The sequence below is a fragment of the Vigna unguiculata genome, chromosome 3 (assembly GCF_037176805.1).
Source record: "Vigna unguiculata cultivar grain cowpea cultivar isolate G323 ecotype 2 chromosome 3, ASM3717680v1, whole genome shotgun sequence".
Lineage (NCBI taxonomy): Eukaryota > Viridiplantae > Streptophyta > Magnoliopsida > Fabales > Fabaceae > Vigna > Vigna unguiculata.
Genome location: NC_140794.1, coordinates 7656575 through 7684236, shown reverse-complemented (window position 1 = coordinate 7684236; position 27662 = coordinate 7656575). Strand labels below are relative to the sequence as shown.

The following is a 27662-nucleotide window of genomic DNA, read 5'->3' as shown; positions in this document are numbered from 1 at the left end:
TACTAAAAATCTCCACCGCCTTTTCTTCAATTAAAAAATATAATTTGGTTTGTTAAAACAAAATCTTATTCTTCGTCATAATAGAGTATCTAATTACACATCTTCAATTATTTTTTTTATTTAAATAATAATGATATTACTTTTACAATTTGGTTAAAATAATACTTAAAACTTAATCTAACTTTCGAAATATACGGTGCATGAAAATTTTGCCAATTGTATTAAAAATGTATTATCCAACATATAACAAATTTTTCCTCAATGCAATCGATGGGAAATTAAATATTTAGTAATCAATGAACATTAGCATAAAAACCGTCCCTAATTTTATTAAATACATGGTTCGCCTATATTCATGTTAGTTCCTATTGTTACCGGCCCCACCCCTTCAATGATATCCATCACAGCCAAATTATGTGTATGTATCCTCTTGATATGAAAAGATTAAATGGCATCGTAATCCAATTTGCACACGGATTTAGTTCATACATTAAAAACTAATTACTACAAATAAAACACCAAAATTCCAGAAACCAAACACTGCCTCAGATGTACAAACATGCAACCAGCCAATGCATGACCAAAAATGTGTGCCTAAAATTTGTAGGAAGATAAAATACTAGTTATAAATATTAATAAACGCTACTTTAATAAAATCAATTATAACATTTTCTCTTCAAGAACAAGGGCATTGAAGATAAAATGCAGATACCCTCTTCAAATGCACACCAGCACAACCTGCAAAACCTTCCCTTTCTGTAAGAACCAGGAAGTAAGACGCTTTCTAAATTCAATCACACTAATCTTCATTTTGACTTTCTTCCTTGATAAGCTTGATCATGTCATCAATTCGTAGGATAGTAATAGCAGCTTCTGTAGCAAACTGAAATAAATAACCAAAAAAGTTTGCTCAGACATTAAGATGGAGCTATTTCTTGAAGTCAACAATTACTGATATTCTAAGTACATACCTGAATAATTTTGACTTTGCTCATTGCAGGCTCAATGACTCCAGCCTCCAAGTTGTTTCTGATTTTCCCTTCAGAAAGATCCAGACCCATGCTGGGGGAAAGAAAGAGCAAAACAGTATCGGTATTTTAATGGAATAGAAAATAAGCCAAAGCTTATCGAGCACCATTTCATCTGTATTCTCAATTGTTACTTTTTTCTATTTCCGTTGTTAAAACATTCCTTTGTTACTTGAATCTCTATATTATATATAAATGCACAAACTTATTTTACCTGTCCAAATCCGACGATAAAATTTAAATCTTGTTTTTTATATATTATTGACCCGCAACGCCCAAATACCAAATAAATGCACATGACAATGCAAAATCATGTCAATAGATTCACGTCAAATGAATGGTTAAGAAAACCTACTAGCGGAATTACCATTACCCAACACATGTTGCAAGAAAATACTAACGATGAGAAATATAATGTCACAGCAAAGCTAAATTCAACAAAAACCCTCCAAATACAAAGGAAACTATTATTAGTAAGCAAATACCTTGATAAATGTTTCTTATCAGCTTTAGTTTGCGCTGAATGGTGGTAGGCCCGTAATTTTGCAACCAGCTCAGTAGCATCCTTAGCAGCATTAACCGAAAGCACCTGTGCCAGTGAAGTGACATCAATATATACATTTGAAAATGGTTGGCAACAAGAACCAATCTATCAAAATTGATTCACACAAAAATCAAAGCAATTGAAGTTAAATATCAAGTCAACTAATAAATTGTTAACATGTCCAACAAACTTGAAAGCTCAACTGCACTAAAATTACAGAATACCTAGTGTAGAATCATATAACTATACAGTCAAATCTATTTATTGAACGTTGGATGAAGACCAAACCTTTGGAATTAAGCCCCTACACCCTAGAGATTTGTAATTACCTTTGGAATGATTAACAGAGACTCAGCAAATTCTGCTATAGCCAATTGCTCCCGAGACCCTAAAGTTGTAGCAAGGTACTCCAAATAAACTGACAAAGCTGCTTCAACTGCACCTCCACCAGCTACCACCTGAATTTTATATTTCGAAAAATCAAGCACAAGGCAAACAAAATAGGAAATTTGAAAAAACAAATAAGTGTATCTACAAAAATGTAGGCTACATATACACGAGAAAGTTCACAATCATCAATGAAAATTTTATGGAGTAACCTTTTTACCATCAAACCCTAATTGCAAATCCTCGCTGCCACTGACAGTGACCAAATAGGAGTAGTTTCTTATAAATTCGAAAAAAGATTCTGATCTGAATAAAATTAGTGATATTTTTTAAGAATTTAGAGAAGTGAGAAAACTAATTTATGTTTGCTTACAATAATAAAATTTCTTTTAAAAACAACTAATTTTATGACAAGCTATTTGTAAGTGCTTCTGATTATTTTAAAAATTTGCTTTTAACATCTGATTTCATATGACAAACCTTTAAAGCCAATTCTTCAATTAAAAAAGTGATTCTTTTTCAAGAGAATATATAACAAGCAGGCACACAACCTAAATTCTGACTCTTGATAATTAGAATCTTGTATCTTTTCAAGTGCATTGTTAAAGTTATAATAGCTTTCATGCTGGATGTGCGGTACAGAACCATAACAAGGCAAATTATATTACAACAGTAACGAAGGCTTATCGTGAGGTCAACTTCACTGGAAGAAACCAATTCAAATATCATTTGAAAAAATTAATCTAATGTAACATAATTACTTTAACCAAAGTAGGATAAAAGCGAAAGAAAGCAGGATACCGTGTTTGATTCAAGAGTTCTCTTGACAATTGACAACGCATCATGCAGGGCTCTATCCATCTCATCAAGCATATGGTCATTTGCACCTCTTAAAATCAAAGATACCTTTAATAGAAGAATAACAGAATCAGGTGATATTGTAAACACATGAATATGACTATTAATACATTTTAATAATAATAATAATAATAATAACAATAATATTCTAAAAGACAGGTATTTGACAGATAAGAAATTAATTATCACCAAAAAATGTCATTTTTTCATGAAAAAGCTAGTGAGAACACCAATTGGTTTGAGAGAATCCGATGATTTAGAATCACGAGAAAAAATACCTAAAATGAGGAAAAACACACTTTTTGAATTTTAAAATTAAATTTCAAAATAATAACCCATGATGCACTTTCTTTAAATTTTTAAACATAATTCGTAATTAAGTGTCTCGATAATGAGATCAAAATTTAATTAATTATACGTAGGATAAAAATATATTTATTAAGAATTTGTATGAGGGTTTGATATATAAATTTTAATTGTATTTGTCTATTTTGATAAAGGAATAATTCTCTGATGTGTTTCTAATTTAAATAAATAAAATAAAATTGTGGGGTTTATATACCATTGAATATAAATAGTAGATTGATCTAAGCAAACACAATTTATGTAAATAATGGTAAATTAATTTAATGAATTGTATCATATACAGATAATAATAAAAAAAACATACTTTTCAATAAATTAAAATTATGAATCTAAATAATATATAATTATCTTCATAGAGAGGAGAAACGGTACGGCTAGAAAGACATTTTTTTTATAATATAATACTAATATACGATTCTCATGACCCCATGATCACCACTTAATTCCAGAAATAAACATCCGTTTTCCTCATATCCACACTTCCTACAATGTTCAAATTCCATACGATAGACAATTTTGTTAACTAGATTCACTTTTGGATCTGATTGATTTTATTCCTTTTTTTCTCATAAAAGAACTCCATTAAGATGACCTTTTCTATCAATAATGCATTGATGCAACTTAATGGCCATTGCAATGAAGGAATTATAACCAGAGCACAAGCAGGTCCACATTTTCATGATACTTCAGAGATCAAATATGAAAGCCTACTTCAGAGGTTAATAAATTTTATCGAATTTTGTAGTTATTCGTTTTATTTTCAGTATTCAATGTTTAAATGCAATTACCCAGTACAACCTGTATGGGCTTGCATACCAATTCCGCACAAATTAAGCCATTATAGGATTAGGCAATTAGCTTCTATTTGATGTTGAACATGGATTCTTAAAAAGAACACCTTAAGAGGTAAGTATAGGCATTGTCCAATTTTAATTCATTTCATGCTTTATGGTGTTCTTTTAAGCAGTTTCCCTTTTTTGGCCATCAAGGATTCTTGAATCTTTAAATTCCTTGTGCTTTTCTGTCATGAATTTACTTTTTTTTTGTTGAGAAAAGAAAAAAAGGTGAAGTCAATCAAATTACTTACTGCACTTGTAGTTTTGGTCCCTTTGATCATAACTACAGCATCATCAGATATTCGCTCCTCAACAACCTCATCAGCAGATCCAAGAAAAGATGGTTCAAAAGTTTCCTCTCCTTCCATATCAGCAAATGTTGAGACCTGTGTCAAAAGTAAAAATTAAGTCAGACAATAGATAAAGGAACTGGTACTGTAAACTTCTATCAAAGACAGTCAATGACTATTGAGGAAGGTGTATAAATACAAATTGAAACAGATAGAATCAAGGATCCTGATTACTTGAATCTTGCGGCATTTTATTTACTACAAATTCATCCCTGTTGATTGCTAATTAAGACATAATCAGGTGTATACAAGAGACCCAGATAAAATGTCTCAGGGAAGTCATGCAATGAATTAGAAGCCAGCCTACAGCCGAAATCACAGAATACAGCTCACTCCCTCCAACAAAACAGAGACACCATGGTAACAAAATAAGGTTACTTTCGTTCAACTTAAACCTCACGTTAATAAGCTGAAAACACTTCATATTTCAGAAAGAAAAAGGGGCTTCTTGGGATGACAGGCTTTTAAAAAGCCTAAAGACTCTAGGCTGGTAGAATTCAGAATGATCAATTCAATGATTTGAATCAGACATTCGTTGCATTCTCTCGAACCCATATAAATAGCAACAATTTTATCATCTGGAAAAAAGGGGGGATGAAAAGGAAAGAATGGAGAACTATAACATCATCAGTCTATAGTATCAAATATTCAGCTTTACAAACTTAAATTGCAATTAAATCAAGAAATTTAAAATAAACAAAAGCCTACCAATGTAGCACCAGTAGCTTTGGCAACGTGACGCATATCCTCTTTCCTCACACGTCTTACAGCAATTGCCCCGGCCTCAACAAAGTACTGAGACGAAAATTAAATAGTCAGAAAGAAATAGATAAATTCGTGACTTTTTATGTCATTCATCAGAAGAACATGTAATTTAAAAACAAACACGAATTAAAACAGAAGAAAATCAGAAGTCACTAAGCCAAGTTTAAAGATCCATAGGCATAGAGGTACACACAAGTTTGGTGTAACTTCATCATTAGGGCTCTACTAAATATTATTTCATAATTTCATCATTCTATAGTAAAACTAATAAGGTAAGACATTTACTTCCTTAAAAACAGGCCATAGTTACTGTATTCACGCATTAATATATTTAGATGGGACATATATAGACAGTAAAGGGAAACATATGGAAGGGGGTATGTTCCTCCCTCTAATATTCTACAAAACAGAGTATGAGAGAAGGGATAAAGACACGAGCATTTTCCCACCTCCAAGATGTGAAAAAGAAAGCAAATGTTGTGTACTTTCATTTATCGATTGACAGTACAAGGAGTAGCTGCTCAATTCAACATTAATCCGAAAATGTGTGCACACACCAGCATGCTCTACAAATATGTCAGTCTTCACCGCTCAGAAAGAGGCTATTTTTAGTTTACTAGCAACATAACCAGACCCCATAATGATGATGACGATAATCAAGAAATAAATCTCAAGAATAATAAAACATGTTCTAATTTGGATGCACTTAAATCAGACCATTAGTTTGCATCGTCTATCAGATTGGATATCAGGAAGCATAATACATACAAGGGTAAAAACAATGATATTTTAAGCTGTCAAAAGATATAATACAGATAGATGAAGTCAAACATATTCTCTGACAGCCTAAATGTAAGATTTGAAATGAATCATCTTGCTTGAAGAAAAATATCATTAAAAGAGTACGACAAAGAAGCATACCTTAAGTGCCATGTCATCAATTCCTTTAGTAGTCAGAACAACATTAGCTCCTGCTTTCAATAGCTTTTCAATCCGTTCCTTAGTCATATCAGCCTCTCTGCAGTTACAAAAATGGCAATTTGTTAAAATGTACTATAGATGTTATTTTATCTTACAAGATGATATGGATAAAGAATTGTCCCGAGCCAGGCAAAAGTGAATTCCTATATTGAAACTTAACATAATAAGGTGGATTGCACAATTAGATCAATATTTATCAAAAGAACTACAACAAACTAACAGATAACCATAATATTTATGTTATTTAGCTAAACACTTGAGAGGCTTTGGATTGACTTCATGCCTGTCATCCAAAATTCTATTTTATTACTTTCAGTAAGATAATACGTTTATTCTCATAGTAAGATAATAAATTTACTCTCATATCGAAAGAAAATGAATTCAGTAAGGTTGGTATCATAGTGTTAGAAGCCATATGATCCTACTGACAGTACCTTTGACGAATTTTCTCTAGCTCCCTAGGATCAGTGACTAAAACTTGAACACCCAATTGCATTTTTGTTTTCTGTAGATTGAAATCAAGACATGCTATTTTTGCAGGGGCAACCCTGAGAGGCATTCCTTGAGCAGCACGGCCAGTATTTAGAGCATAACCATTCATCAGAAAGCTATCTCTAGCACTTTTTCCATGGGCTTTCAAGATATTGATTCCCTGGAACATGAGTCACAAAAGAAACAGGAATTAAATCAATTCAAATCCAACATACCACTAAAAACTGGCATCTTTCCTCAAGGAAAATAACTGAAAAAGAGAAATTCTACTACCAACCTTGATTGGGTATTTAACTTCACCTCGAGCATTGGTCATCTTAACAGATTGCACTGCATCTACAACCTGTGTAAGTTGCACATACAAGTCAATTTCAAAACATAAAATAATTACTAATACCTACAGTCATCAGAAGAAAACCCTGTCCTAAAATAGTAGTTAGCACTGTTTCCATAACTAAATAATAACTTCAGAACAATAAGCCTACATATGATTAACGTAACCTCTTTCAAAATCCACAGGGACCCATAACCCCAAAATTCAAACTGCATTAGGGTTGAATTCAACACATGAGATCACATATTCCAATAACCCCCACCCCAAAGAATACTGCTTAAAAATTAATTTATTTAACTACAAAACTTCCATGACACCCACAGTTTGAACAAATTACTTTCTGGTTAACATTGCAATCATTTTGATTGATTCTATAACTCTCATGGTATCAATAATAAATCTTTTATTTCAGTTTCATGTGAAAATACTCAATATTTCCAAGCCAAATATAGTCAACAACAAACAAGTTTACACATGAAATCAAGAAAATATTTCACCTCCTTTCCTCTCAAGCAGGAATGAAGTGTAAAATTTAGTAAAAAAACTAGGATGTTTTACTATAAATAACAGATTTTAAAATGAGATGAGGATTGAAAGAATATAGCTTTACCAATATCGAGTTCAACTACTATTCCAACTACAAAATGATTCATGAAGCAGAAAAATGCATATGAGCTTTACACAATTGGATATGAACTAGATTTTGCATAAGCAGAACATGGTGTGCATTTAATCATGCGAAATAAACACCCAACATTCATTAAGATCATTGCAATCACAAACATACCAAATTAGCAAAGAAGTCACTATCACCAGCAATCAACTTTGAGGACATACTGGTCTTGGCACAATTAATTAGTGAATCCTTTCCAAGCTTTTCAACCTACAGGTAAAGAGAACAATCTGACTGAGTAACACATTATACACAACAATTTGCAAATGCATTGATATTGGTACAGAAAATGGCTATGAAAGTAAGCTTATGAAAAAAATAACACTGGGAATCAATAGCGAACAGATGCTAAATATCATCCTCACAGCCTAAACTTTTTATGCTGATGCAAAATCGAATACAGGAAGCATAACGATAATTTTTTTACACGTGTGATTTATGGGCAATGGATTAGTTAAGGAAAACAAATCATAAGAACACCTAATGAGTGGAATGCAACTCAGAATTCTCTACAAATCCATGACTTAAAACGGTTATAAGAGAAACCATTATGGAACTAACATTATTGGTTTTCAGTTAAACTAACAATAACACCTATCAACGATCTTAAAAGAAAGAGATTATAACGGCATCTTGGAACATACAAATTGTGATTAACATCTTCAAACACACAAAATTAAAAAGGTTAGGAACATCTTACCTTGACAGACAGTTTTTCTTCTACATATTTACAGGCCTCCCGCATAGCAAGCTATCCAGAATAATAAACACAAAAAGGAGTTAAACAATGCAAGCTCCCCGTTCTTATAGAAGAACATCAAAACTTCATAACTAGCTACAAAGTTCGAAAAAGCAATCGACAATAAATTAAGTTCAAGAAATAAAAAGACACTTACTCTATATCCACTGATGATCGAGGTAGGATGAATCTTGTTCCTGACAAGATCATTTGCCCTCTGCAGAAAAATAACACTCGTTAGTTACATCCGTTGCGTCCGAGACAAACACAACGCAAACAGAGTAGCAAAAAGAGATCGTCGCAGTTACTTTGAGAAGTTCAGCGGCTACAATGACGACAGAGGTAGTACCATCTCCTACTTCCCTGTCTTGAAGCTCGGCAAGCTCCACCAAAACCTAAAAACCACGCACGTGAGTAACAGCGAAGAAACGAGAAATAAAAATGCAAAAAAAAATAGTTTTCTCGTTCACCTTGGCAGCAGGATGCTCCACTTCCAACATCTTGAGAATCGTAGCACCGTCGTTGGTGATTGTGACGTCACCAATGTCGTCGACGAGCATCTGAAAAAAGCGCGCAGCGAATCGATTCAAACATTGCCAACTTCATCTAAGATCTAACTACAGAGAGAGAGAGAGTACCTTGTCGAGACCAACGGGACCTAACGAACTTTTGACGATGTTGGCAACGGCTTGGCACGCTACCACTGCGTTAACCGAGAAATGAAGGAACGATGTTAAAAATGGTTGCTTCGTTATTCGTTGTGGAAGACGAAGAATATAACCAGATAAAGATAGAGACAGAAACGGTACCGTTTTGTGTGCGAACGTCCTGGCCGGACTGCCGCTCGCCGGCGATGTCAGGGGTTTGCGCAACAACCGCCATTGGAGGGAGTATGTGTGTGCAGTCTAGGGCTTCACTCGCTAACACACTCTTCGTAGGTACAAAGGGTTTTGGTTTTTTTTCAACTTCTTCCTTCTTTAACCTTTTCTTCTCTTTTTATGCTATGCATTATTTTTTTTCATGCCTGGGTCTTAACCTTCGCATTTTCTTATGGTTAACTAGTTATTTTAGAAAAAAAAAAAATTAAGCTTGTTTTAAAAATATAGGTTTAGATGTGTGTTCATTTTGCTTTTATATTTTACTCTTTGAATTGTTTTTTAATTATGTTATTTAGAAAAAAAAAATTATAGTCTCTCTACTCAAATGCGATATATCTTATTGACATTAAAATTAATATTTTAAAAAATAAACATCTTGCAAAGTGTATGATAGTCATAATGTAAAATTAGAGTAGAGTTTTATTATTTATTTACTTTTTATGGTTAAACAGTGATTATTTTTATCATATTAAAAAAGCATAATTTAGTGTCTATATATATTATTTTAATATATTTTAGTCTCTCTGAGTTAAAAATTAAAACAAAATAGAAAAGTCTATAAAACTATAAAAGACAAAATAATATATGTATGTACTATAATAGATCATATTTACTGTATAAATTAAAAAGTAAAATTTGTATAACTATAAAGATAAAGATTAAAGGAGTAATTAATTCTTAAAATAAGTTATTATATGGTACTTCCAATTCTTTGGCAAACTTTAATAGTATTTTACACAAATAAATTAAACTTAATATTTTAAAATTACATGGATTTAAAATATAAATTTTGAAAAAAAAAAAACTATTCTAAATTGTAAAGATTGAAAGCAAAATTACGAAAGATATGGTTTGAAATAAGTTTGTATGAGACAATTTTACTCTTTTTTCTTTATTAATATGGAAAATGCTGATAGAAACAGGTAAAGAATTGAAATCGAAGTTTTCATTAAAAAATATCATTCACACAATTTTAATGTAATTTCCGGTCTATATTTAATGCAATTTATAATGAAAACTTGGATATTTTGAATTCCGTAACTACTGTTCTTAAACTTTAAGTCAATGACCTGCTCATATTTTTTTTACACGTAATATTCATTTTGATTTTGATATGTTAAGAGACTGGGTTATATCTCATTTGCTTAAGATAATAATTATATCCACTCTCTAATTTTACGTAACAATCAAAAGAAAAAAAAAAAAATATATATATATATATATATATATTAACTTTTTTTTATTCGTTACCAGGTAATTTGTATAACATAAATGGTACACATTATCTTTCAATTTTAAATTTCAATTACTTTTTTTCTTTTCAGAAATGTCTTTCTATTCCAAGTTAAATATTTTTAATGATTCTTTTAATTTTAAATTATGTTAATAAAAGTAATAAATCTTGTCTAAGCGAGAAATTCATAGATTTTTATTGTACTTTCTGTTTGATTTTTTGAACGAGTTGTTGCTTGAGCGAGACTTTATAGCCTAAGTGAAAATGATGCAGATTTGTTATAATTCTCTTATTGAGTTTGTGGCTGACCGAAATACCTTTAAAAGCATGAAATATGTGACTATGCATATATTATAGTATCTTTTTAAAATTGTACTTGATGTGTGTAGCATGGGATGATTATTCTAAGATAACATGTGGAGTATGTAAGCATTTAATGGAGAAATTATTTTGGTCATAAAATAGTGTATGTAATGACTTATGGATTCAAATAAGGTTACATCCTGACACTCTAATGGATCAGTCACACTCACATAGAGCATATTGGTTCACGTGGTGAGAGTAGCAGGATTCTATCTCTAGTAGGATAATGACCTTAAATGATCATGGACTAACCTTGTGTGTGGTAGGGTGAAATTCATTGGCAATGGCTCTGCATAGTAGTAGAGGTCACTATAAGTGCAAGTTTCTAATGAATTTGATTTCATTACATGTATCTAGGTGATTGAGTTAGAGAGTCTTCTATTGCTTGCTATCACATGTTGCTTATGTTTCTAACTTGTTTATTTATCTGTTAACTTATTTTCTCTACTTTACCTTTTTTTTTTGTATTGTTGTTTTCTTTTTGCAATGACCACCAATGTCGGTGTGAGCAAATGAGGAGACACTTGTTCATCATCAAGATGGTAGATGCACTGCTGTCTAGAGTAGACATTTTAGATATATGTTTTTTAACACCGTTTGAAGAACTTGTCTTGTGTCTTTTATGCTCCATTGAGCAATCTTTTGCAAATTTGTTATTTCGTAATTTGCTTATTGGGTTGTTTTGCGCCCTTGATCCTTATGTTTATCTAATATATTTTGGATGACTATACTAATTATTATAGTATATTAATATTAGTTTGTTCTATTAGACTATATTATGTGATGTTTTATTTGTTACAAAATTGCTATTAAATTGGATGTCACAATCCTGTTGTTGGTCCGTCAATCCAAAATCACCAATGGATTATCGACGGTCAAAATTTATCGATAAATTTTACTGACGAAACTTTTGTTTCATCAATAATTACCGATCAAAAAAATCTTTTGATAAAATCCTTTGGTAATTACTTACAGAAAAATCTATCAGTAAAATTTATCGATCGAAAAATCTGTCAATAAATAGCGCACATTGGTTCATATTCTTCCTTCTCCTTTTTTCTTCTTTTTTCCTTTAGGGTATATGTTCCAACTTTTTCTTGGCATAGAATCTCTTCCACTGCACCTCAATAGATCCATCGTTGCCACGACCATCGTCACTGTTGTCGTCTATTCCTCCTCTTCCTTATCCTTCCCCACTTTTCTCACTATACTTTCTTTCTTCCTTTTTCTTTCTCCTTAACCACCCATATTATGTCACCACCGCGTCACCGTTGCACCACCATTGCACAAGCACTGTGTGATGCCACTGCCTTGTCACTATTGTGCCTTCGCGACATCTCATCCTCACCCTCCTTCTTTTCCTCTTCCTCTTTCTTTTTCTTTTTTTTTTCTTGTTTTATATTTATGATGCAACCTATTAAGGTGAATTTTAGGTAGGAAATTTCCCGCTTCTTTTATCGACGCATTGATCCATTGGTAAAAAAAAATTATCGACAAATTTTAATGACAATTATTAAATTATGTAAGTATTGACAAATTTTATCGATTAACGTTTCTGTCGATAATTGAAATCTATGTTAACAACAAATTTTACTGACGAATTTTTAAGTCAATAATTAAAATTTTAATTACATTGAATGTTTCGTTAGTAATTCAAATTCACCGAGAAAAATATATCTGTCAAAAAAATTTCTTCAGTTATTCTAATATTTTTATAGTGACAATAATACTAAATTACAAAAATACCACTAAATGGTGTACATATAATGACATATATATTGGAAGTATCATGCCTTTTTGGTTTCTATAATATTTATTAGTCAAGGCACCAAACTATGTAATTTATAAGGCACAAAGTTATTGTTTGATGTATTGGATATAACCAAATCACGTACAAAAATCAAAAGCAAATAAGTTGTTCAAAAAATAAGATAAAGAGTTCAAAAATTTTCACAAAGAATTATAAATACAGAGTGAAATACACATATCTTATTTTTTTGTTATATCTCTTTTGTTTTAAAGAGTTTCAAAAATTTGTTTGTACACAATGTTTTGTTGTGTTGGTCACATTCTCATTTTCTTTTAGAATAAGTATTTTTAAACTTTTTTTGTTTTTAACACTAAAAATAGTAACTTATAGTTGTTCATGTGTGAATATTGAAAGTGGAAGATAAAGTTTAATCCTCGAAAGCGTTTGGCCTTGACTCTTATTAATTGTCATTGCAAAGCATAGTGATATTGAAAACGGTCTTTTTTGAGAGTTAAAAGGCACTAATATTTTTTTCTGTAATTATAATTACAAAAATGACATTTTTCCCTAAATGATTAAACTTGCAATTTGTCTGAAATTTCTAAAATAGGATTTTGGAAAAAAATTGATTTCCGAATAGATTTTTTCAAAATGTATGAAATATGTTTGGAAATAATTTATTTGGAATTAAATTTTAAAAAAAGCTTTTGTGAAACTCATAAAATGTTTCTTGAATGAGTTTTCTGAGATATATTTTACAAATAATTTTCCACATAAGATATGTTTTAGAAATAGGTTATTTTTACATTTTCTCTTCTCTTCACCCCTCCCGCTTTCTCTCTCCTCTTTTTGCTTCCTTCATCCACACTATTGATGCCGCAGACTGGCTGGCTGTAGTGAAAGTTGTGACGGTGTCGTGAAACATTTTTTTCTACGTTGGGCACAATAATTATTATGGAAGTGCAAAAAGCAATAATTTATTTTTTTGATATATGGCCAGTTTCAAAATGTATTATGTTATATTGACAAGTCCATTAAGGAACAAATAAACACACTCGTGTAGTTAAAAGTTATATTATTATGTTTAATTTTGCATATATTTGATGATTTATAATCAAGTTAGATTTCAAAATCAATCCATAATAACAATAATTTGTAATTTATGTTAGTTATTTCAATACATAAAATTAGCATTAATGTTATTAATATTGTTGACATAGCATGTTTCATTATATATATATATATATATATATATATATATATATATATATATATATATATATATATATATATATATATATATATATTAAGAATTAAATAATTTTTTTCAAACAATTTCTTTCTATCTTCTTTATGTTGTTGTCTCTTCTTTCTTCTTTTTTTTTCATCAAGGACATTTATTGATTTATAAAATTTATAACTTTAACTAAATATTTATCAGGGAAGGATATATCTGTTGATAATAGATGTCATTGGTTTTTCAGGAATATTTCAACGTTTTATCCACTTCATCCATATATATTATTCATAAAAGGAAATGAACTAAAACTAAAAATAAAATAAAAAATAATTTCCGTTTAAATAAAACTACAAATGCGAGGAGTCGTTCTACATGTTTAATAACTTCAAAATGATATTCAACCTAGATCCAAATTATATATGAACATAATATTTTATAATACCTATTTTTTAAGCAAATATCACTTGATACACTTTAATTGCTTTTCTATTAAGTACGTATTATTTTGATGGTTAAAAGATCACACGAGAATACATTTTTACCAAGACATTACTAACTGACAATTTACATTGAAAACTTTAAAATTTAGAAAAATACTAATTAAATATAAGATTTAATTATAGAAATTTATAAACATTTAATAAAACAAAAATGAAAAATTGTTTCAAAAACATTTAATATAAAAAATTATTTACGAAAAAATAATTAACTTAACGTATTAATTATATTTTTTCTTTGTAAATAGCTAAAACAATTACATAATTTAATTTAAGGTCCCGCGTGGCGGTGCCTCATTTTCGGATCAGACAAAGAAGAGTGACATCCTCTGCATTGTTTCATCCATTTTCTGTGTACATTTATTCCAATTTCGATTCCTATTCCCTTGTGCTTCTCTCCAACCTAATCTACCATTACCTTTTCTTGCTCCAGACATGGCTGCTTCTCACACATCGCTTACACGTGCGTTGCTGCATTAAATAGCTTCCTCATATGCTCATGCTTTCCTCCTGTCTATATAAATGTGTATTCATTGCTGATTGATTTTTTTTTTGGTACTCGTCATGCCGATCATATGTATAAAGGTCATGTTTTTAGTTTCATCAAATTGGATCTCTCTTTAGATTTACAACATTTGCATCACCAAGACTAGAAAAAATGTGTAGTATGTGACGATCAAGACAGATACTGTTGAATGGGATATGAATTTATTGAAACTGGACATGCTACTCATGTCTGTGTGTTGTGGTTGTGAAATGTTACTCTAGTTGATGTTGCAGAACCTGTTGCATGTGATACACAAATTAAAGTTGACCCTTTTCTCTTGTGGGGTTGATCTTTTGTGCTATTCTAGTGGTAAGGAGTTTTGTCCCCAGGGAATTTTGTTGATTGACAGTGTTGTTTAGGAATTTTGTCATTGTACATACAATATGTTTATATATGTATATACTTCTCTTCTGCATGTTCTTTACCTGGAACTGCTTTGCATACTTTGCTCATGGCTTCTTTAATTAAGGAACAAGTGTATGACATTGTATATTCCATAGTTTTATATTGGATAACAAGACTAGCCATTTGAAGTTAAAGTGCATTCTGATCCAGCCTACCTCATGTACTTGTAGTAAATAATAAATCATTAGTCTTTCAAGTTTTTTGTATTCATTATATTTACAGTAAAATCTTGATTTTATACTGTACTTTTGAGATATGAAAATTATGAAAGAGCTTCTAGATTTTTATAGATGAATTTTCTTTTGTCCTCCCTTAGGTCTGACAGATAAGAAATGTGTGCCATGCAATCTGAAGGAATTACGGCCCATGAGTGAGGATTCAGCACAGACTCTAATGCCACAGGTTTGTATCTGTCAATTCAAGGTTAATAAGTCTCATAACTCATGGTCTTGGCTATTGATATTGAGTGGTTAGGTTGCTGAGTGGAATTTGGTAAACGATGGTGGTGTCATGAAACTGAAGCGATCATGGACAGCAAGGACCTTCTCCAAGGGACTGGATTTTCTTAGGATAGTATCTGTTCTTGCTGAAAGTGAAGGTATTATGTTCTGTTTTCATTTTGTTATTGATCTCACTTTCAAGGGAAAACACAACATGTGACCAAGAGATGTTTATAATGCAGGTCATCATCCCGATCTTCACCTTGTCGGCTGGAATAATGTTACTATAGAGATTTGGACACATGCTATTGGTATGAATTATTCTCTGGAAAGCAATAAGTTCCTCCCTCTTTGGAGAGAGAAAAATAGCATACTCAGTGGATCTATGAAACTTACCCTTTTTTGATTACACGAGTTCCCCTAGAAGCTCCTATCACAAAAAAATAAGCTTCAGTTTCTATTTGATCTTTTGCAGAAAGTGTGTGTCGTGAGAAAAGCATGAAATGAAGACAATCTAGAAAACCCCGTTTGAGAGCATACGGTACTTTGGAAGTAAAATTAATGAAGCCGTGGAATGGCTAACAGTGAACACAGTATATGAAAATGTGCTATACGAAAAAAATTTAGGACATGCTTAGTTTTTATTTTGTTTTCTATTTTCAAATATTCCTACAGGTAATAATAAAAGTAAAATCTTTTCAAAAATAAAATAAAATAAAAAGTAACATTTTGTAATTAAAAATAAAAAACAAGAGAGATGAAAATTGGTTTTTATTTTCTCAGAGTAAACCCTACTTTTTGGATATTACGTTCATCTTCCTCATTTAGACAATGACGGAAAAGAGTTGAATCAAATAAACATTTTGATCAATGTTATGTATTTTCGACGTACAGATCACTAAAGTAAATAGGTAAGTTAGTTGAATCCTGTACTAATTTTTCTTCATGTTATCCATATTCACAGAAATTGTGCAACTTTTTTTCTTAAATACTCCTTTCCATAGTCTTGTTAATTATGCTTTACCGGTTTTCCGTCCCTTTCTGTCTTCTTTCCATTTTCTTACTAAATTTGTAAAGCTGCACCCTAATTTATACCTTTAGTAGAAAATTTCATTCTTATGGCACAAATGGTAGTAAATGATATTATGATATACTTCTTAGATCTTTGATAATGATTTTTTGTGTGTCTCTTAAGCCTTGGTTATAGCTACATATTAAACTCATTTGTATCTGTAGTAGATGGTTTCAGTAACGTCATAGCTTAACCATGCTCTATTTTAAGATTAGCAGAGATTTGGAGGCTCAATAAACTTGCTTCCTTGGTTATTTTAAGCATTTATTTTTCTTAAATTTACTATCTAATACATAGAATACCATAAACGAGCATTTACCTATATTCATGTTTTTGCAGGAGGGTTGACAGAAAATGACTTCATACTTGCTGCTAAGATCGATAAGCTTGATGTGCTTGACTTAATTAGACGGAAGCCTTCTGACTGAGTCAACAATGCTAAGCAGTATTAGCAGAACTATTACTTGTCTATTGGCAGTAATGTTCTGTTTTCAGGCTAGTATTTTCATCTACTTGATTGCTTAAAGCTTCGTAGAAAGTCTTTGGAATGATCTTTTTTCAATCAAAAGCATGTTCACGCTAGTGATCACAATTTACTTATTTGAGATATAAAATGATGACATTCTTTTTAATAAGACCTCAGTATATAGGCTTGTATATGTGCTAGATAATGATAAAAAAATATTTTTTACAATTGTTTTTGTAAGGAATCTATTTTGTTAATTCAACAATTACTAAAATTTGAGTAACAATTTAGATCTCTGTAATGATAAAACTACTTATAAAATTATTGCTTAAGTATGAGATGGTTGTGGCATAATAACTCCAACAAATTTTGCCAGAATAGACTTTTGATAGACTGTAATACTATCTTAACAAGTGAATTCATGCCTAAATCAACCTCAACAAAACCCGATTTGTAAGTTAGATTTGCACTTCACCTATAAATTATAATTTGATCTTATATCTGGTTGAGGTGATATCTCGAATAACAATTCTAAAAGAGGTTCTCACTTCTTTATCTCATTAATTATGAAGACAAATAATATACATAAAAAGTAATTTAAGTTTGAATGAAAAAACATTACCGGTTCTCTTTCAACTCAATCACATATTAAACATTCTAATCGACTTAGTTCCAAGTCTAAAAGTTTTTTAGGCACAAACACACAATAAACCATAAAACAATACAATACAAGCTGCCTTTCTCTCTAGTTTCTTCCAATAAAGTAAGGAAGGACAAGCAAGCACACCTTATTTTTTACATTCAACGGCGTGAAAGAAAATATTTAAGAAAAATACTCATTGGAAGCAACAAATATGGGTTGAAATCGCTGATGCACCTCGTCATTGTTTGTCCAATCCAAGTTAGTCCACCATTCTTGCTGTCCTTTAATGGACTTTAAGTTGACTGCATTGGTACTGTCCAGTGGTAAAGTTTTAAACTTAGGACAGTTATGTATCCTTAACAGCTCCAAAGAGGACCAAGCCAATGTATGAGTTGCGCATATGTTTTTTAAGTTAGGCAAGTTAACTAGCAGAAGTATTTCCAGTTTTGGAAGCACATCCCTTTCTCTTTCAATGTCTTCTCCGATAAGTTCTTCAATTTTTGAACAATCTTCTAGTTTCAGCTTCTGAAGTTCTGAAAAATGTTGAATTGCTCCATTACTGAAAATTTGACTCAGTCTTGGACAATTTTTCAATGACAGAGCTTGTAATCTGGAAAATGTTCCACTGTGCAGGGGGCCTCTAAAAGCACATTTTAAATTGAGCAAATTTTCCAAATAAAGTTGCTCCAAATTTGGTAAGATGACTGTTGTTTCTATTTGGATTCCGTTCATGGCATTGCTACTTGTTTCGCCTGACACAATTGTCAAAACTTGGTTGCATCTTTTAATCAAAAGACCACGAATGCGTTCCAAACAAGCTATGCCAGCAAAATTGGAAATTTTTTTCATATCTTTATGGCAGACTAATTCAAATGCATCAGTTTTTGGTAGTACCTCAATAATTGCCGGGTCATCCTTCTGTCCACCATTGCAGTACCTCAAATAATTAGTGATTTTATATTCAAAGGATTCGAGAATTTGAGGTCGCCTTGAGTTCTGGCATCCTACAGTGAATCTAAACGAACTCTGCTTCTTATGCCATGATTTGCTTCTTGAAAGAAATTCTCCAAGAATGGTTGAGGAGGGAAAACAACATCTGAGATGGGTTACATTTTCCAAAGAAGCCACATGTTGCAACACATTTTCAGCATGGTTGCACCACTGTTCATAGGATATGACTTGAATAGTTAATTCTTCCAACCTATGAAGCTTTGAAATAGCATGAACATTTTGAACTTGATTATCTTCACTTGCAATGAATGGGATTCGCAGACATCTTAGCTTAGTCAAAAATCCAATTTGTAGAGGTATGAAAGTTACTTTAGTATCTCGTATGTCAAGGACCTCTAGAAATTGAAGTAATCCTATTTCAGATGATAGTGATTCCAATAGCTCACACCTGTTCAAGAATAAACCCCGTAGACCAGTCAATTTTGATAGAGATGACGGCAGTTGTGTAATCATGCTACTATACAAGTCTAACAGAAGTAGACTGCTCATGTTCTCAAAAAAACTTTCTGGTAGCTCAGGAATTTTTCTCAGCAACAATGTCAAAATCGTGCTGCAATCCTGGCTTGTTCGTAAATCATGTACTTGTCCCATAGAGACCCACCTAGCCTGCTGCCAAGCTCTTGAATTTGAGAGATTTTCAGATTCTTCACCGTCTTGAAGATAAAAGCTACACTCAGGATCTTTAGAGGATATGTGCAATGCAAGTTGTCTCATGCAATGGTTCATGTTAACATATATCATTGCTTCCCCTTTCTCTAGTAGAGATACATTAGCAAGATGTTCTAATATGTCAATACCACGATTGCGTGCACTTTGATATGATCTTTCATCATTTATATCACCGAGTAAACCTTGTGCTGCCCAACACTCCACTAAATAATCAGAGTAAACCTTGCTATCTGCAGGATACATTGAAGTGTATAGAAAGCATTTCTGCTTCCTTTTATCATTGAGTTCATCATAACAGAACTTCAGACACGAGTACAACTCTTCTAAACCTTGGCTTTGAAGTTCTGGCCATGGTTTAAGGTCTTCAAGTCCCGCCCACCAACTAGAAGCGGACTCTTTCAATCGAAAAGAGTTTGCTATATTGTAAATGAGAAGTGGAAGACCACAGCAGCATCTTTTACATACAAGTTTTGCAGGTAGTTGAATGTCAGGGGAATCAATCTTAGGATTGAAGGCATGAACAGTATCTCTAAACATCTTCCATGCTTCATCAAGAGATAGCTTCTCGACGTTGATTACCCTCTGCACCCTATTCCACTTATAAACACGAGGGAATCGAGTGACAATCACCACCTTGCTGCCATTACTTGGGATTCCCAACAGCTCCAAATTGATGGCATCCTCAACCTCATCCAAAATTAATAAATACCTTTTGTTGTCTAGCTCTCTGTGTATTCTTCTTGCAACATCGTCACTATCCTCCTTTGTGGTCCCTTTGTCCAACATCAACCGGTGAGCAATTTTCTCTTGAAGCTTACGATCATTGGATGTGACTTTTACAAAAATGACAATTTCAAACAGTTTAGCCATCTCTTCATTGTTGTTTAGATTCCGCATTATTGTTGTTTTCCCCACCCCTTTTGTTCCACACACTCCAATGATTTTGATCTTATTATTTTTCAGCAAATCCAGAATATTATCCAAGGCGCCTTGAAGGGTTGGATATCCACTTATCTGAGGAACATTTAACTCCTTTAAAACAGGCTCTGGTGGTTTATCAACAAGAAAATTTGTTAAACATCCATCATTCATAAGTTGACGAACCCAATTGCTCTTCTTCTCCATTTCTTCACTTAAACGGGAACGTTTTTGAATCCTCCACCGGGGTAGAGTCTTTATTTCATATTTAAGCTTCAGCTTCCGTACTTCTTCTGTGGCCTCTGATACCTTGTTTGTCCACAGTTTGTAAGCATTGGTAGTATCTCTGTGACTGTTTTGATGAGCTTCAATCTCTTTATCCTTCTGTATTGCTTGTAGCATCTCTGTATCTTTAATCAAAATGTGGTAATTGTCATCCAGATGTTTGGAAAATGCAAATTTAGATGCAATTGTAGTACGTACTTCTTCAACCCCAATCGTTCCCACCGCTCCAACAAGAGGGGCAACAACTTCAAGCCCAGACATTAGGTTGAAAACCTAAGTTAACACAAAAAATGTTGAAAGTGTAAACTACCTCACATTACCTATTTTCTCAATATATATGCCACACAATTTTGAACACTAGGTATCAGACATCAGCAGTATATAATTTTGAAACAAACAAATATATCACTTTATTCAATATGAATATGAAACACTCTAAAACTTGAACATGAAAAAATATTATGATTGAACCCTTTGTTAATCACCCTTTACTAAATTAAATTGCATGTAATCATTAAGCACAATTTTTTTTTATATTACATGTTTTTGGGATATTGTTTTAGATAAAGTTAAACCAGTGAGTGAGTGAGTGAGTGAGTGTGGAATTAGCACCAATTAAATAAACTAGCTAGTATACAAGATGAAATTAGGTAAGACAACATTGATCCAGAATTGAGATCTATGAGGGAAACATACAGGAGCAACAGTTAAGAATGATTCATGTACCTTTTTGTCAACGGTTATGTATTGGAATCCATGACAGCTAAGAAACTAAGAAAAAAGATTCATGTGTGTCTACTTCTGCCAGCAACTGCTGTGCACAGATCCTCCTGATTTCTGATTTTTTCAAAATGATGAATAATGTGTTTGACGATTGCTGGTTGAGTTCATTAAGTCAACACATTGCTCTGGCGTCTTATTTTAAGATAACCTTTGTACCTTTACCTTTTTAAAAAAAACTTCTATCACTTGATGTAAACTTTTCTATTTTATATATACATGTCTTTGTATGCGTGAAACGCACTGAACATATTATAATATGTATTAATATTTAATTTGAACTATAAATTTTATATTTTAAAAAAATAATTAAATATATTAAAATTAAAAGATTAATATTAATAGTAACAAACAATAGAGTAATAATAATAAGTAATTAAAAATTTAATATATATATATATATATATATATATATATATATTAAAATGAATTGTGATTAAATATTTGTGTAGAATAATTTTAGATATTAAACATATTGAACAAAATAACTGATATGTGTGAAAAAATATTGTTATATTATTTGTAATAAATAGTTAAATATTTTTGTACAATAAATAATTGAATAATTTAAAATAAATATTTAGAAAATATTGAATTATAAATGATAAGTACATATTATTATTTGATTTAAACTTAATGTCGCGTAATAAAGAGTAAGAATAATTAAGAAACCTAAATAAGTTGAAAAGATTGATGGAATTGATGAACTTGCATCTCATATAACAAACATATATCAAGTTTGATTTAAGAAAGAAAAAAACGAAATATATATATATATATATATATATAATTATAATATTTCCTCAATATTTTTTGTGAAAAAGAATAAAAAATTGAATATTTTTTGAAATCCTTTGTAAAAGAGAAACTTTGACCACATAAAAGAAAAATAATTGGTCAAAGGAAAAAATGAAAGTAAAGTTCAAATGTTACATAAAACAAAAACAAAAAATTTGTTTAAAAATACTAACTTTAAAATTATAAAAGAAAAAAAATAGGGTAAAAGGTATATAAATGTTTAATATTTGTTTATAAATATGAAATATATACTTTTACTTAAAATTATTTTAGTCATTAATTTAAAAAATTTAAAATTGATTTAAAGTTTTTATAAGTAACTAATTTTAAACATGTGCATACCCACGAGATAATATTACTTTTATGTGTGTTTTTATTTTGGATAGTGATATTTTAACCCATTTTTTTTGACCAACTTTTAACCCACCACTTTTATCACCTTTAGATCATCTATTTTAATTTTTTGTAGTGATGTGATGTGATGATCTAAAGGTGATGAGAGTTGTAGGTTAAAAGTGGGTCAAAAAAAGTGGATTAAAGTATCATTATACTTTTATTTTTTGCGTTTAGAAAATATATATCATAATAAAAGGTATTTAATTATATATTATATTAAAAGATATTTAATAATAATAATAATAATTTTAAGTTTAAAAATAAATTTTGAATATAATTAAATGTGAAAAATATAAAAGATATAACATTTGAAAAAATAAAAAATAAACTTTCTAAAATTACAAAGGATTGAGCCTGCAAAACATTAAGCCAGCTTCGACTCGGTACCTAACCAACTCAACAACATATGTTAAGTAATATGGTCAAAAAGACTCATTCAACATTATTAACTTGAAATGGTTAAATAATATTCTAAAATATATTTGTTGGCACAATTCTCATTTAATAAAAGAAAATGTAAATAAATCTCGGTAATTTGATTAGGTTATGATATTGTTTAATGTCATATATCTCCAAAATATACGGTTATCAGGTAAATTTTTATCTTATCATATCATATTTAGTTAGTTGTTATTATTATGCTTTTATTACATAAATCACAAGGGTTCAAATATCCTATAAATACATATAATATTTAACTAAAAAAAAATACTCACTCTTAATTCTTTCACATTCTATGATAATTACATTCTTATATACTTTCTAAAAGATCATCACTCTTGACTCTTGAGCATTGGAGAGTCTTCTAGTCGATTCCCCCGTTCCTATATCGAGTCTTCTAGTTGATTCCCTTGTTCCAGTTATAAGAATCATTAAAGTCATCAGGATCTTGTCACTTGTCCCATGGCTCATCTCAAGTCACTAATAAGAACAATGTCTATTTGTATGATATGTTATTTGAGTTTATGATTTTTATTGAAAACTATTATTGAACTTATAATGAGATGAAAATTATGATTATGACAACTATTATTTACGTCTTCTCACTTACCTATTTATTGTTGCGATTTTCACATACGATGATCATATTTTATACTGAAGTAGTAAAAGTGTTAAGAGAGATGTGCGAGGTTAGAAAGAGGAGTCAATATCTTAATTATAATTTTAGAGAACAAAAAATTGGAGTGTGACATACACAACTTCTCCTCTTTGATTTGCTCTAATTGTGGATTATAAGATTGCAATTGGATATAATAAAATCTAAAAGGTAGAAAATAGAATATAATCGAAGAAGACTATATGCAAAGTGCTAGACAAATTGATTTAAAGAAAAAAAATGGTAGAGGTATATGCAAAGTGCTTAAAATATTATGGAACACAAGGGTAACCCTAAAGACTCAAATACGAGGTTGGAGGGTATTCTTGGATAAATTACCAACCAAGGATAACCTACTAAAGAGGGGGTCCAACTACAACATAGTCTTTGCAACTTGTGTAATGCACACGAAGAAACTACAAAGCATTTATTTCTCTCATGTAAGGTGTCCCAAGTGGTGTGGAATATGTGCGACAGGTGGTTGGGGTTGAGTACTATACACCATATCAAACCTAAGGTTAACTTTCAACATTTTCACCTTCTTGACCTCAATAGCAGACAAAATCTAGCTTGGCAAGGAATGTGGTTAGCTATTATAGGAGAAATTTGGAACTATAGGAATAGAGTGATCTTTAAGCATAGAAAAGTTGACCCTATAGAAATCTTTAGTCATGCTCAAATGGTAGCTTGGGTGTGGATGAAACACAAGATTCCAGCTGTGATGTTCTCATATAGCGATTGGTACCTATCGCCGCATACTTGTTTAAAATCACCGTGATATGGTAATGTTGTGTGTTTCAGTGTGTTTCAGGTTGATAGGTAACCAAATGCAGGTTCCTCAAACAAGGATAAAGATAACTTTAAATATTAAAGGGGAATAGTATATAGGTGTTGCCTATATATAAAGGAAACCCAAAGCAAGTATCCAAGGCATAAGGCTGATGCACGAGTGGTTGAAGGCAAAAAGGATAATTGAGATGCTACACTCTGGGTATACTGTCAATGACAAAGAAATTTTTCCAATGTATGTAGAGGCTCTTTTCCTCACTGCTGTACATTTTGCACACCATCATATATGTCTGTATTGTTGCTTTAGAAAGGTTACAGGAGCAATGTATGAAGGGGCTTGATGTTGGTATAAGTGACTGATATCCAAGGCAAAGTTAGGAAAGTGATATACCCTTAGAACTAGTTGGATCTTGTTGTTGCTTGGTATCTGTGACAGAGTTGGATCTAATATAACACTGCAAAAGTTGTGGGGCTGGACGCATTATAAATAGAAAGGGACACTAGGCTAGCATTCAAACAATTGGTCTAGGCTGTTTGGCAGAATATGCCAAGTCTAAACATAATGGGACATATATATTGCTTGCCTTCCTGATCATGATTTACAAAATTGGGTCCTGCAGCAATTGATTTTGATTCTAACATCTCTTTTGCTAGTGTTATAGTGCTAAGTTAGAGCATCAAATTATATAAGATATTTTGTATAAGGGTTAAGCACTCCTTAAATGCTCTTTTTAATTAAAATTTATTCTTTGTTAATAGAAAAAGAGAGTAGAATTTACTCAAAAAAAAAAAAAAAAACTTATCGGTTTAAAATGGTTATTGGAACTTGAATTTTTACATGGTACTATTTAATTTTTGAAATAGATGAAAATGGAAGATAATATTGAGAGTAGAACGAAAAGGATGAAGGGCTTGAGAAAGGAAAAGTTGAAGGAAGAAAAATGAGCAAAGATGCAATTTTTTTTCTCTGATTACTATAATAGTCATTTATTAAGTTTTATTTTGGGGACTTGATAGAATTAAGGAATGGTGAAGTGTGTATGGGATAAATCTAGGTTAACCGTTAGAACCTTCACGTTGCCATGAATGAAGTTCGCGCCGACGTTAATGGTCCATTGAAGGAGGCCGAGACAATCCAAAACTCAAAGGTGTACTTAATTAAATTTTCATAATAAATCAAAAATAAAATTTACAAAAAATAGATCATATCACTAAAATTATATTTAATTTTTAATGAAATTTTAAAAAGTCATGTAACTTGGTTAAATATTACACCTATTCAATGGCGATGAATTATTTTATATTGCTTAAAAACCGGGTTCGCGTATCTAAAATTAAACAAATAAAGGTTCTTTATATCTACTTTATTCACTGTAACTGTAACTAGGTTTTGATCCCTACATATGCATGATTTTTTTATATTATATTTTAAAGAAAAATAATAAATAATTATTATATTTAAAAATATAATTATTTATATAATTTTATTAAGCGTTATAATTATACTACTAATAATATTCACTGTAACTCATAATTTTACTACTAATAATATTAATAACATAAATATATTAATAATAACAACAATATTAATAATATATATTAAATATAGTAATATATAATAGTAATTCTAGTATTAATATATAATAATAATATTAATAGATTATATATTAATATTGCTAATAATAATAATAATAATAATAATTTTATAATATGTAATAATAAAGGACTCTTTTTGTGTTCACTTCTCATTTTTTAATTTTATTTTTATTTATTATTTTAAAAATTAATTTATCTTTAACCATTTTTTATAAAGTATTTTATTTTGATCGTTATTCTAAAAACTTTCTTTTAACAGTTATTTTATTTAACAATTATTTTAAAATTTATTATATATATTTTAAAAATAAATTGATCTTATAAAAATTAATAATTTATATTAATAAATATAATAATAATAATATATTATATATAATATTAGTAATTTAACCACTGATAACATATATATTAATAAAAATAATAATAATTGTAATATTTATTTTTATAAAATTTATAATAATAATATTACTAATAATTATAAATAATACTTATAGTAATATCAAATATAATAATAATAATTTTTCTAGTTAATATATTATACATTAATATTACAAATAATACCAACAATAATAATATTACTAATAATATTATAAATTTAATACTAAAATATATAATAATTACATGAATACATTATATATATATATATATATATATATATATTAATATTGCTAATAATAATAATAAATTTTAATAATATTAATATATTTAATAATAACAATAACAATAATAATAAATTTGACTAATTCTAACAATAATTAGTAAAAGTACTAATAAAAATAACCATAATAATACTAATATAGTATATATATTAGTTTTAGTAATAATTCTAATAATAATATTAATAATTTTACTACCAATAATATTAATAAATTTAACAATAATAATAACATATATTATATAGTAGTAATATATAATAGTAATAATACTTATAATAATAGTAATAATACTAATATTAATAATTTTATCACTAATAATACATATAATAATTATTATTATTATAATACATATAATAATAATAATTATTATAATGATAATAATATCTAATACCGATAATAATTGTAATATTATTTTAATAAAATTTATAATAACAATAATACTTAATATCACATATAATAATATTATTTATAATAGATATTATAGTTGAAATTATAAATAATAAAAAATAAAAAATTAAAACAAATTGGATGTTGCTGGATTTGAAGTCAGGTCTTGTAGATCAAATAATAAAAAAATGACTAAATAATTATAAATGTGTAATGGGTAATGTGATAATTTTAATAGTATATTTTTTTCTTCATAGATAATAAATAATAAATAATAGATTATTTAACTATAAATAAGTAATATTTTTTTATATAATTTTTAAAAATAATATAATAGATTTTATATTGACTTTAGTAGTTATTTATACTATTTTGGTTATTAACATGTTTTTG

At 30.0% G+C, this 27662-nt stretch overlaps 3 protein-coding genes across 5 annotated transcripts; 1 reads left to right on the top strand and 2 right to left on the bottom strand.

Moving 5' to 3' along the window:
* Positions 1-436: 436 nt before the first annotated feature.
* Positions 437-9331, bottom strand: TCP-1 (T-complex protein 1 alpha subunit). The gene is made up of 17 exons (XM_028065508.2): positions 9163-9331; positions 8992-9056; positions 8824-8913; positions 8662-8748; positions 8511-8570; positions 8315-8365; positions 7729-7824; positions 6885-6950; positions 6550-6767; positions 6056-6152; positions 5078-5164; positions 4271-4405; positions 2761-2865; positions 1902-2030; positions 1514-1617; positions 972-1062; positions 437-883 (listed from the first exon to the last, which is right to left on the bottom strand). The coding sequence occupies exons 1-17, from the start codon at positions 9233-9235 to the stop codon at positions 800-802; spliced, it is 1638 nt and encodes a 545-aa protein (XP_027921309.1). The 5' UTR covers positions 9236-9331; the 3' UTR covers positions 437-799.
* Positions 9332-14604: 5273 nt separating this feature from the next.
* LOC114179529 (pterin-4-alpha-carbinolamine dehydratase 2, mitochondrial-like) lies at positions 14605-20683 on the top strand. Of its 3 annotated transcripts, XR_014993953.1 has the most exons (6): positions 14810-15171; positions 15584-15669; positions 15742-15865; positions 15950-16018; positions 17119-17274; positions 20532-20683. XR_014993953.1 is itself a non-coding variant. In XM_028065900.2 (5 exons), exons 1-5 carry the CDS (start codon positions 14751-14753, stop codon positions 17205-17207), a joined length of 396 nt encoding a protein of 131 aa, XP_027921701.1. In that variant the 5' UTR covers positions 14605-14750; the 3' UTR covers positions 17208-17375. The 3 variants fall into 3 exon arrangements, 2 of the variants coding, with proteins under 2 accessions (XP_027921701.1, XP_027921700.2); XM_028065900.2 differs by lacking the exons at positions 14810-15171; positions 20532-20683 and adding an exon at positions 14605-14778 and having other exon boundaries at positions 17119-17375; XM_028065899.2 differs by lacking the exon at positions 20532-20683 and having other exon boundaries at positions 17119-17375.
* Positions 17854-21655, bottom strand: LOC114177987 (disease resistance protein At4g27190-like). Its single transcript, XM_085671438.1, has 2 exons — positions 21498-21655; positions 17854-21044 (listed from the first exon to the last, which is right to left on the bottom strand). The coding sequence occupies exon 2, from the start codon at positions 21030-21032 to the stop codon at positions 18069-18071; it is 2964 nt and encodes a 987-aa protein (XP_085527564.1). The 5' UTR covers positions 21033-21044; positions 21498-21655; the 3' UTR covers positions 17854-18068.
* Between the last annotated feature and the right edge of the window lie 6007 nt (positions 21656-27662).